Source organism: Oryza sativa, chromosome 6 (genome assembly GCF_034140825.1).
Source record: "Oryza sativa Japonica Group chromosome 6, ASM3414082v1".
Lineage (NCBI taxonomy): Eukaryota > Viridiplantae > Streptophyta > Magnoliopsida > Poales > Poaceae > Oryza > Oryza sativa.
In genome coordinates this window covers 4,363,473-4,376,156 of record NC_089040.1, presented here as the reverse complement: position 1 = coordinate 4,376,156, position 12,684 = coordinate 4,363,473, and the positions used below count along the sequence as shown (strand labels likewise).

General features: G+C 43.5%; 2 protein-coding genes across 2 annotated transcripts; both read left to right on the top strand.

Moving 5' to 3' along the window:
- The first annotated feature begins 4,855 nt into the window (after nucleotides 1-4,855).
- On the top strand, nucleotides 4,856-6,798 carry LOC112939352 (protein POLAR LOCALIZATION DURING ASYMMETRIC DIVISION AND REDISTRIBUTION). The gene is made up of 3 exons (XM_026026394.2): nucleotides 4,856-5,333; nucleotides 5,431-5,882; nucleotides 5,981-6,798. The coding sequence occupies exons 1-3, from the start codon at nucleotides 4,916-4,918 to the stop codon at nucleotides 6,416-6,418; spliced, it is 1,308 nt and encodes a 435-aa protein (XP_025882179.1). The 5' UTR covers nucleotides 4,856-4,915; the 3' UTR covers nucleotides 6,419-6,798.
- Nucleotides 6,799-9,074: 2,276 nt separating this feature from the next.
- LOC4340325 (uncharacterized) lies at nucleotides 9,075-10,953 on the top strand. The gene is made up of 3 exons (XM_015787495.3): nucleotides 9,075-9,341; nucleotides 10,279-10,542; nucleotides 10,746-10,953. The coding sequence occupies exons 2-3, from the start codon at nucleotides 10,290-10,292 to the stop codon at nucleotides 10,778-10,780; spliced, it is 288 nt and encodes a 95-aa protein (XP_015642981.1). The 5' UTR covers nucleotides 9,075-9,341; nucleotides 10,279-10,289; the 3' UTR covers nucleotides 10,781-10,953.
- The last annotated feature ends 1,731 nt before the right edge of the window (nucleotides 10,954-12,684 follow it).

Below are 12,684 nucleotides of genomic sequence, written 5' to 3'. Positions count from 1 at the left end.
TCCGTCTCAGAAAAACTCAACCTAGAAGTAAGTGAATGTGACCTCTCCTTATCCAGATTTATCCTCCTAGGAGAGGTCACATTCCTTTCTAGATTAAGTTTTTTTTTGGACGGAGGAAGAGTACAGTAGAATTTGATTCACTCAAAATATTTGTTTATGCCCGTACCATGCATGTATGTTCACAATCATTATTCATTCTATGAATGATTGGGATTGTTTAATTATTAATTTATATATCAGGATCGACGACAAGAATATCGAACTCGATCTTAATTGATTTAATTCCCAGCAGAGAGAGAGAGTGTGTGTACATACATATACAGTCGCATGCATGCAAAACCATGCAGTGGATGGAGATATGTACGTACACGCAGGCACATGGATGGCGGCCCGTATTAAAGCCCCCTCCCACCCGTGCCGTGTCGCCGTGCGTGTGCTTGCCTGCGTCCCCTCCAGTAAATATGCCTCTCCCCCCCCCCCTCCTCGCTCACGCGTTCCCTATGACCACCACCACCACAAGCACACCGCGTCCGGTTACAAAATTTTTTTACGTGCGATCTCCGCGCGCGGCGCCGTTGATACGGTGGTGGTGGATGCGTGGATGGCGGCCGGCCGCGCGCGCGCGCGCGGTGATATCTACCGCGCGTACGGTGAAACCCCCGGGGGGAAATCGCGGGGATTTTCGATCGGGCCGAGAGGCCGAGAACCACGTGATCTCCGTGGGTTCGTTTCCCAATCCTGAGGCTGAGGCCGGCAACGCGCGCACGGCGCTCCGTGGCGCGATGATGAGTGGACGAGTGTACGGCATATGTGCGCCGCGCGCCCGCGCGCTCGGCGACGGCGTCGGGCGAGGTGGTGGAAACCGAAACGTACGGGGCCGTGTAACACGCGACTGCTACGCGATCGATCGATCGATCAAGCTGCAGGCTCCAGGGGGGCGCGCGCGCGCGCGGGGAGTTCGGAAATTTGAATGGTGCGTGTGCGTGATGCGGGTGCCCGGCCCGGACCGGACCGGGGTTGCAACGTACGTACTCCTCCGTTAGAGAAAACCAACCTGCGTGGATATTTTACATTACCTAGAATAACGAATCTATATAATATGTTCAGATTCGTTGTTCTAGGTGATGTCCAATCTCAATATAGATTGGTTCTTTTTGGGATGGAGAAAGTACACCAATTTTTTATTTTTATCTCATATGTATCAATTAAAAAACCTAGAATACCATGATTTTCTCAACTCAAAATATAATTATATTTTGTCTCTTTATCTATTTTCAATGTATTTACTCTCTATGTTTTAAAATATCGATGCAGTTATTAATAGTAAACTTATTCCGGGATAAGCAAACGTAGTTAAAAATAAATATATTACTCCTATATGAGACAGGGCGTGTAATAGTACGGGTCGTGGTTTTGGGGGGTGTTACTGTGGGTGCACGCATGAATGGCCATGCTGGCTAGCTAGGTACGTATAGGTATAGTGTGGAGCAGCTTGGAAACAATCACACATGATGCAGGAAGGATGGGAGATTCTACCGTTGGCGCTGCTGCCCTGGCCGTGCTAGTACATCTGACACCGTCTACCGTGCATACGATGCGGATGCACCGAGACAAAATTTTACCATCGCCTACGGCAAAACTGAAACAAAATTTTTATCGTCTACGGCAAATTGGTTTCGATTCATAGTCTGTGTAGAGCTAGCACGTGCTCGTCGCGTACTCTCGTCATGCATGCAAGTTATTAAAAAAATAAATTTAATAATATAGTTCAATACTGCACATTGTCTCACCAGCGCTGCTACAAAATCCTATCTATGAAATAAAAACTTGAGCTAATTGGGCATTTATAAGAACCAAATAAAATTAGTGGATATCCATGAACGGTGAGACAATGTGCAGTATTGAACTATATTATTAAATTTATTTTTTTTAATTTTTTTATTATTTATTTCGGCATGCAAAGAATGAGGAATCATCACCTTATAAAGGATAAATTTAAGATTTTTTTCCCATGTTGTTTCTGCCGTTCTACGACATGCCTCTTCAGTTTTGACATACACACAATTATCTAGTTCAAACAGACTGACCAAAAAAAAAAAAACTACATCAAGAGAGTTGAATACCGATCGACATTATTAGCTAGCCTTAATTTGTCGCTAAACAACCTACAAATTAAACCTATGCACGTACGTACTATCACTACAGTAACTAATTAAACCGAACACTTTCACATGTGTTTAGATTAAGTAAATTAATCAGCACCGTATGATAGTACTACTCTTGTACCAACAGTGTTACAGGATCGTGTGTTCGTATACATACGACAGGCTGGTTAATACGGCCTGTTGCGAGATTCTAATCTCTGACCAAACAATAAACCACTCTTGCTTGAAACGGTAGTATACAATTTGAATCTTGGAGTCAAATGCAATACATCATTAACCATTTCTACTACTCTAGTCGTACTCCTAGCTACTTGAACACTTGGAGTACGTACTGGTGCCGTTCATGGGGTTCCATTCAATTCATCGACGGATGATCGGCTCAGTTTGAATTTTTCACATGGTAATTAATCGCCGTTTTAGTACTAATGAGAGCCCTTTAATTTGGTGATGCCACATGTGATGGACTAAAGGTACGTGTTTGATTATTGTCTCCTGGTTTGAGCGCAAATTATTTACCCAGTTTGCAACGCAAGGTTAATTTTAGGATATTATGGCTTTCCAGTAAAAATTTTGAATTATTTTGAAGATTAGCTGTACGTTTAACACGGAATTGCAGACGAATTTATTGTAATTGAATTGCATATAAAAGAGCCCAAATTAATCTTGCTGGAACTATATACAGGAAATATTTCTGTATTGCAAATGTGCCTAGCTAAAAATGTTCCTACATGATAGTACCAAGGGAAAACGTTTGTATTTATTTAATTACAAAGAATAACAAGCCAAACCCATTTTTTTTCAATTACGCGCATACGTGTGCAAACCGTTACGCACATACACCGCACTTAAAGAGATAAATTAAAGACCAACGACAACTCTCAGACCTCCATTGGAAGTGCACTCGCGTGTATGTAATATTCGTGGGCATAAGGATCTGAACCGTACTTTCCAAAAACACGCCAAAGTTTGAGTAGAAGAGAAGCTGAACATGGATGATCAGCTGTACAATGATAGTTACATTCAAATTCAAAAGAGCGTTGGGCTCAATTCCTCCATTTCAAAATGCGCCACAATTTTGATTCGATAAGTAGTAGTATTTATTCTTGCTTCTCATAGTAAGGATCACAAAACAACAGGCTTAACCTCATCAAAATCAAGGCTGCTCAATTACGCACTACTCCATCCATTCTAAAATATAAGAGATTTTAGGTGGATATGACACAACATAATACTACAATTTAGATAAGCTTACTAACCAGATTCATAATACTAGAATGTGTCACATCCACTAAAAATTTATTATACTACTCTGTTAAAAAAAATCAAATACTATGTTTGAATATAGACAATATGTGTCCAAATTCAAACTCTGAGTTTGATTTATTCTTTTTGGGATGGAGGGGTATTTTAGAACATAAGAGTACTACAAAACAATGCATTGGATCAAGCAATCAGCTATCCAGAAAAGCATTCAGATTTAATTAGCTCTTGCAATCAAGCAATGTCTTGCACAGTTGGCACCGTCCGATCCTCTGATCCGACGGCTCGAGGCAGCTAGCTCCAGCTCCCGAGGAAGATCCTGCCAACCTAGCAGTGCAGCTCTCTTTTCCAAACAGAACAAAACGACGGCGACGCAGTGCTGCACTGCACTGCCGTGTGGTGTACTACGCCTATCCTACCTACCACCACACTGCCCTTCACTCGAAATTCCCTGCCGGTGCAGCCCCTGCTCTGCCCTGCTGTGCCGGTGAGGCAGCCACGCGCGGGCGGTGACAGTGGTCGATCAGTAAAAGTTGCAGAAATTTTTCACAGAATGACAGTGCCCCTTTTTGAAACGCAAAAGGTAAAAATGGAAGCTTTTGTACCAGCTTCTTCCCCTGTTCATCCCAACATGGGTTGCTCGCGCCCGGAGTTAATTCCCCCCTCCCTGCACCCTCCCAATCACTCCCCCCGCTGGGACCATCCGTCGATCGCAAATTAGCGGTTCATGCAACCCAAAATAATCGCATTAGAACCAGCCATCAAACTTCAAATTCTATAATATGGATGATCATATTTATGAATATTCCCTCCGTCTCAAAATAAATAAGTGTAGTTTTACAGTGTTCATGTTCAACTTTTAACCATTCGTCTTATTTGAAATTTTTTTATGATTAGTATTTTTATTGTTATTAGATGATAAAATATGAATAGTAATTTATGTGTGACTAATTTTTTTAAAATTTTTCAAACAAGACGAACGGTCAAACGTCGGACACGGTTCCCCACGACTGCACTTATTCTGGGACGGAGGTAGTATTTTTTCTAGTTGGTGATATAACCGTCGACAGGAAAACATCCGTGATGAATTCATTAATTTTAAGATATATATGATGGCCAATCCTTCGAAGTTATTCATAGAAGCAGAATTTACGTGTGTCTATTTACAATTGTGCGTATATTATGAGCGTCTGTCTTTGTATTGTGTTTCTTGAAGAGAGAGAGAAAAAGATCGTATCGATTAGTAGTAGTAGCAGCACACAAGCATTTAATCTTCTTTTGTGTGTGTTGTTTTTTTTCTTTTTTTGAAAAGAAAAAGATTGGAAAAGATTTGAACTTGCTGCGATGGCGCAAGGTTTGCCGCGCGTTTCCGGGGCGTGCTAGCGATGGACTCCTATAAATACGTGTGGATTTTCTCGCCGGAGTTATCACGAGAATTCGAGTTGCTCTGTGTTCGACGCTAGCTTCGATCGTGTTCCGCGCGGGCGGCAATGGAGGGCTCAGCGAGGGTTGGTAGTAGGATGGGGGCGATGGAGGCGCTGCCGCTGCCTCCGCCGCCGCGCCTCGCGGCGGTGTCGTCGCCGTCGCCGGCGGCGTCCATCAGGGCGCACCTCGCGAGAGCCGCCGGCGCAGGCGGGGGCGTCGAGAGCTGCCAGTCGCCGCGCTCGCTGCTGTCGCGCATCCTGCAGCGAGGCGGCGACGGCGGCGGCGGCGGCGGCGGGAAGTTCGGGTGCCGGGTGCGGCTGCCGCGGCGGTACAGCTCCACCTCCGCCGCCGGCGCCGGCGCCGAGGCGAAGGACACCGCCTCCGAGCAGGACGCCCCGGCCAGGGTCAAGGTCGTCGGGAGGGCGCCGGATCTGTCGCTCGACACGCCGCGGAGTTCTTGCACGCTCGACGAGGGGAGAAATGGTATAATTCGGATGGGAATTCTTCGCTGGATTATGAGAAGTTGAAATCGATCGAGTTGGTGATGGATGGATGGATGGATTGGTTTGTGTTTGTGCAGGGAAGAAGAAGCAGGAGGAGGAGATCATGTCGATGAACCTTGGGCTGGGCGCGAGCTTGGTGTTGCTCTTGTCCAAGGGCGCCGTGGAGCTGAACAAGATGGTGGAGCTCCGCGCGCAGATGGAGGCGCTCGTGTCGGAGATCAGGAAGGAGACGCAGAGCAAGCACAAGGACTCCGCCGCCGCCGCCACCGCCGCCGCCCGTTCGAGCTCGCAAGAATCCGATGGTCGCAGCACCACCGCCGTGAAGGATCCCATCGCCCGCGCCGCCGTCTCCGACGACGCGATGTCCAACTGCTCCGGCGGCGGCGGCGGCAGCGGAGGACGCGCCGCCGTGGTGATGCACCGGATGGAGGCGGAGCTCCAGGTGGAGCTGAGCCGCTTGCAGTGCGGCAGCGTCGCCGCCGCGCACGGCGAGAAGCGTGGCGCTCCTCCCACCATGCACGGACTCGAGGTACGTTTCGTGCATGTCGTCATGTCGAGATGGCACGCGTCGAGCACGTACGGTTTGCTGACGATGGTGCGCACGTGTGATATGCCGGCGACCACCAGCTGCCGCTGCTGCAGGTGAAGACGACGACGAAGAGCAACGTGTCGGACAGCCCGCCGAGGAGCTGCGTCGTCGACGACGACGACGACGTGGCAGAAGGTGGCAATGGCGGAGAGGTGGTCGAGGAAGACGACGACGACGACGAGGAGGACGAAGAGTATGACGAGGAGGGGGAGGAGGAAGAAGAGGAGGAGTACGGCGGCGGCGGCGGCGGGGACAAGAGCCCGCCGCACGGCGGCGTGTCGGCGCGGGCGCTGGAGCGGCGGCTGTACGAGCTGCTGCAGAAGCGGCAGCAGGAGCGGATCGTGGAGCTGGAGGCCGCCCTGGACGCCACCCAGCGCCGCCTCCACGAGAAGGAGCGCGAGGTCGTGTGGTGGCGCGACGCCGCCAAGCTCGTCACCCACCGCCGCGACGAGTCCCGCCGCTTCGCCAGATCGTAGGTAGCACCAACACCTCGCCGCAGGAGCACGGTTGGTCACGCCGCGCAGCTCCACGCGCGCGCGCTCTAGCACGTCCCGTGTCGCGCCGCGGCGCGACTGTTTGGCGGCTTGGCGCGACGCGCTGGCGCGCTGGCGCGCGCGCGCGCGCGGGGGCGCAGAAATGGCGGGAAGGATGTGCAGGAGTGACGCGTGGGGGTGGGGGTGTGAGTGATTGTGCGTGCGGTGTAGTAAATGTGCAATGATCCTGCTGTCTCTGCGGCGTTTTTCAGAAATTTTTTTTCCAGGGAATCCAATCCAATCCAATCCAATCGAGACGCATTCATGTGTCCACTGTAAACTTGTCTCTGCAAATTCTGTTGGATTCTGTTCTTTGCATTGCCCATGCTGCTGCTGGTGTTTCTCGTTGAGATTGGCCAATACTTGCTGAAGTTTTCCCATTTTTCCTGCACAAAAGTTTGCCCTGAGAGTACTCATAACTAATTCATAATAAATTTTGAAAAGTTGAAAACATTGATCTTTTTTGAAAAATAATGCATATATATTTCGTATGATATGCAAGATTTGAAGTAAGGATGTTTGTTGTTGTTTCAAACTCTTCTCTTGATACAACTATGCACAGGTCTTTTGCGTATGCCGGAGAAAAAAATTCCATTTCAAAAATGATACTCGTAATTTTTCAGCGCGATTGATTCGTGGCACAAAACCACACTGATCATCTGCAATTCGTGAATGCGTTCTAAATTCAGGGAGGGAAATGTACATTTGGGACCAGGCGAGATGAACATTATCTCGATGAGCAGTAACGGTTCTGTGCTGAATTCTGAATTTCTGATCGAATTTACTTGCAGGCTGCAGTTTGCAGACGCCATCAGTACACTGCGGCTGCATTAACCCCAGCAGGCTAGCGATCGAAAGGGCAAACTGGCGCTGTGAAAAAACTGAAAATTCAGAAGGCTGCAGTGAACAGTGGCAGCAGTAAGAACACGAGGGTAGAATAGAAGGTTTGAGCAGAGCAGTGGCAGGCAGGCAGCGCGTGCAAAACTGAAAATGTTCAGGCAAATTTTGTGATAAAAACTCTGCAGAAACGAAGGAAACAGTAGGCCTACTTCAGCGAGTTTGCAGGCTTTGAATTTGGATTTCGCGTTTGAAGCTTCTGGTCCAGCTGCATTGCAGTGGCACAGTGCCAGGCTCTAGATTTTCGAGGTACAGGCTGGGACATGGTGGCCGAAAATTGTACGTAATTTGGGATTTAGTAGTACTGCTTTAAATAACTGAATTCAAACTTCAGGGTCTGTAGGGTTAACCACGGACCCTGGCTCAGTGTTTTAGTGAAATTCAGATCATACCCTCATTTGGACATTTTGTTCTAGATCTACGATCTAACTTTTGATTACTTTACTAAGCCCTTTTTATTTGGGCTTATAAGCTAGCTTATGAACTGACAAGCCTTTTCTGTCTAAACGTGCAGGTGTTTTTTTTTCTTTTGGCTTTTCGAATGTGCACTTTCCTAACTTCACCTCGCTCGTTTGTCATGCAAACGTTTTCTAAACTGCTAAATGGTTATGATTTTTGAAAAAAAATATATAGGAAAGTTGTTTTTAAAAAATCACATAAATCCATTTCTCGCATAAAAAAGCTAATACTTAATTAATCATGAGCTAATGAGTCATTCTGTTTTACATGCGTGAGAGATTAGTTTCCATTTCATTGTGCCGAACATAGCATTTCAATCTTAAACCACAAACTATGTTGGAGAATCTTTTTTGTTTTATATTTTTTTAGATAATTTTTTTTGTTTTATATGAGATAGAGGTATGACTCTACTATTAAACTTAGTATTTTAAATCCACGTACTTGTAAAATATACTTCCTCCGCTTCACAATGTAAGTCATTATAGCATTTTCTACATTCATATTGATGTTAATGAATCTAGATAAATGCTAGAATGACTTACATTGTGAAGCGGATTAAAAGACAGCTTAAGTCACCAAGAGGGGGGAGTTGGAAATTTGTTGTCACCTGTTGAATGTTATTAAAAGACGCGAATATTAGGAGAGGACCTAATATCAAATAATTAGAAGGGGTGAGGCTTCGAACTCAGGTCATCTAGCCCACTACCTTGTGGAGCTAGCCGGAAGACCCCTGACCTTTCTCACCTGTTGAATGTTATTATTTGGTAGCTTGGTGCAAAAGATACTAGATTGAATTCTATTTTTTGCTATGCAGAGAATTTTGCTGTGACAATCTTTTAGTATGCTCAATCTGACAAATACAAATATTCGATGCTATTGCTTGATTCAATAACTTTTGTTCTGCATTCCCTCCTAGAGCATGTTCACGTGTATCTAAAGAACATGTTAAACATGCTGAGCAATACATAATTACACACAAGAATTTTTACAGTACTTGAGAAGTTGAGAGGTATGTACCAAAATTTTCGTACCTAAGTATCGGAGGTACCAAAGAGGTCCCAAATTGAGATACCAAGAGGTTCCAAATTTTATAATAGTAAATGTAGAACCTTCTCGAGAACCCTAAAACCACTCTAATTACACTGTCAATTTTTTCTGGTGGGCTAAATTACACAGTCAAATTTGGCCCAGAGACCCACCTCACCAACCAAATCCTACGGCCCAGAAGCCCATACAAGTTTTCAGGCTCTCGGTCCCTTCTCGTGCCGTCTCCCCGCCGCCGCCGTCGCCCAGCGCCGCGCCTCCCCGCCCTCCGTTGCCGGCGACAAGCCCCCGCAGGGAGCGGGCTATCTGGAGTCCAAGCTGCAGCCTCGCCCTCCCGCTCCGTGCGCCGGGCAGCAGCAAGCGCCGCCCCAAGCCCTAGCCTCGCCGCCTGCCAGGTGCCTGAAGCCCCCTCGGCCCGTGCTCCCCTTCCTGTCTGCTTGTCGGATTCACCGATTGTAGCCCGCAGGTAGTTAGCTAGATCTTGCCTCATTGTGAATTTGTCAATTTGTGCATGTAAGTTTAATTTGTGGTGCCGGTTGTATGTAGTCTGTAGAATCGATTCTAGTGTGGTAATACTCGGTAGTTTAATGAATAGCTTGGCTACTTCAGCGCTGAATCTAGTGAGAATAAGTTGAGAAACAAATCCGTGCGGTAAATTGTTGGAAAAATGTTTAGCCACATGATTGAGTGCGATGTCTTCTTCAGAGTTATGTGAGCATGGTGTAATGAAGATTTACTTGGGTGGCTATGAGAAAGCTTAGAGTTGAGTAGCAGAAAGCTTAGAGTTGAGTAGCATTGCATTCTTCTATTTATGATTAAGATCCATATTTGTACCAAAGTACTTATGTTTTTTTTGTTTAGTTTTTTTGGCAAATTTTGAACTTCATAATTGGTTTTAGTCAATTCTACCAATGTACCGTGTTGATTATTGATTGTTTGCTTAGTACCCTACAGTACTATTTTACAAGGGAAATAACATTCAATTTTGATAAGGGGGTCTATTGATGCACAGGGAAATTACTACTGTGATGTTTCTAGAGGTGCAAATATTTTACTTACAAGTTACAACCATGCTAATAGAGATGAGCTTATGGTTGTCAGATGTGGTAACCTAATCTTTTGAATAATATAGTGTTTAGCTTCATGAAATTTCTTTTTGCAGCTGTTGATTTTGAATTCCATAAAGCTTTCTTTTTATTTCTTGTATTGGAGCATCGTCTGTGAAATTATTAGATCGCTTTCAATGAATTTTTATTTCGTTTAATTTTGTTGCAAACCATTGATAGTTTTATACATTTAGCCATGTCATAAGTCAGCATTGGGTGCACTCCAATTCTTGATCTGCCACTCACTTTCTCAGATAGTGTTTGGAGCTTAGTTCTGATTAACATTTATGCACATAGGCATTTTCAGGATGGGCAGTGAGGACACAAAAGATATGCTGAAGAATGTGGACTGGAAAACAGTTGGTGGTGGTTCAGTGACTACTGACCCAAGCCAACCAGTTGTTAAAAAGCGTCTCCCAAAGAAAATTAGACAAGTTCCTGAATGCTATTTTCTGCCTCGGCGATATTTGCCTTCTGCATTGGCAATCTATGGCGCTGTGTGTGCTGCTGGAGTTGGCGCAGGGATGCTGCTTGAGGTTTGGATAAACAAAAAGATCAAAGGTGCATTCTTGTTTTATCTGGTGGCAGGAGGGGCCATTCAACTCACGTTCTTGGAACACTGCTATTTTCTTGAAAGCTTATGATGTTGGATTATACAATTGAAAACATTACTCTTCTTTTGTCTTAGATAATGTTGGATTGAACAATTGTTTGTTGCCTGTATATTTTGTACATATACTTGCTCTTCTTACTTGCTGATGCAGAGGACAGTGCCATTGTCTGGGAAATGGGCAAATGATTTGATTGCTACCTCTGAAGAGTTCTCCTTGCTCTTGTGTTCAGCTGCTAAAGCTGCATCTCAGAAATAATCCTAGCTATATTGATTCAGATTATCTTTTGATTCCCAGACAAAGTAAAACTATCCTTTCTAATGTACGGCACTGCCTTATATCTACATTCCTGATTTCATTTTGAATGCTAGCATTACAGTATGGTGTAACAGGCAGTATCAGAAATAACGGTGTTCCAGAACGAGCCATTTCTGTTTGACATTATCAGTAGTCCGTCATACGAATTAATTGATTGTGTGGACAGTAGTGATTACATGCTGTGATGGAAATATAAAAAAAATCATTAGAGCTGATCGGAGTATCTCTGATTCCTTTTCATGTGTGGTGATAATTCGATAGAATTCAATACATGATATGCCATATTACAAAGTTATGAAGTGCGTCCTCTGCTCAAACAAAAGATTTGATATCTTGATATTTGTATGGGGAAGCCTCCAGCGTATCTACGCTAGTAAACATATTTTGGGGGTTCTCAAATCCTCCCCGTATTCTGAATATGAATGTAAACTTGCCTGCAAATGAATAAAATATCCGTTTTTTATCTCAAGAAAATAATAGAAAAGCATTTTTGTTTTCCAACAAAAATGGATCCTGTAGATCGAAACAAAGGGCAGCTATAGATGCATGCCTCGGGAAAACAGAACTGCGATTATAAAACAGAACTGTAGATTCTAAACATTATGAAACTGTATGCATTACAGCAGAACAATGAAGCTTTTCTAGCGCCAAGTCCAGATTAGCTTCATTGATTAACGCTTCACAGATCCGCTTCACAGATCGGGACACACAAATAGGCAATAAGGGTGTGTTTAGTTATTTGGGTGTAAAGTTTTTGAAGTATACGGACACACATTTGAAGTATTAAATGTAGACTAATAACATAACAAATTATAGATTCCGTCTGTAAACTGCGAGATAAATTTATTAAGCCTAATTAATTTGTCATTAGCAAATGTTTATTGTAGCATCACATTATTAAATCATGACATAATTAGGTTCAAAAGATTCGTCTCGCAATTTACATGCAAACTGTGCAATTGGTTGTATTTTTACCCCTCTCCTGCATGCACGAATCTTGATGTGTGATTCAATGTTTAGAAATTTACAAGTTGAGTAAATTTCATAAAACTATAGATATTTTGACAAAAATCACAAAAGCACAGATTTAATATGATGTATTACAAAACTACAGATTTAACGATAAATTTATCTCAAAACTACAAATTAAAGCTGAAATATCGTAAAAGTACATATTAATAACAAAATTATCACAAAACTATAGGTTAATATTAATTTAATCACAAAACTTGAATATTTATATCTCAAACATATATTAGTGCTAATGCTTTAAACTTAAAATATGTAGTTTTGTGATAATTTTATTGTTAAATCAGTAGTTTTGTGATAATTTTATTGTTAAATCTGTAGTTTTTTTTGATACATCACCTTAAATTTTGTGATAATTTGACTAAACTACCTGCAATTTTGTGAAATTAAGGGGAAAAAACTGTCGCAACTAATGTTTCAATTTCTAAGGAAAAATCTGTTATATTTTCGTTTAGAAAGCATTGATACCCACTTGCTACTTGATACGGCACTAGTTGAAAGTTGGAATTTCTTTTTCACAGAAAAGTTATTATTATTACTACAAGATAGTACAAGTCTCTGTTGAGTAAACTTCGAGTCTAGTTCTTATGTTCTTTAGACTTTCTTAAAGTGATATAATATATTACTTCCTCCGTTTCAGGTTATAAGACTTTCTAGCATTGTCCACTTACATTGTGTCTAGATTCATTAACATCTATATGAATATGGACAATGTTAGAAAGTCTTATAACCTAAAACAAAGTGG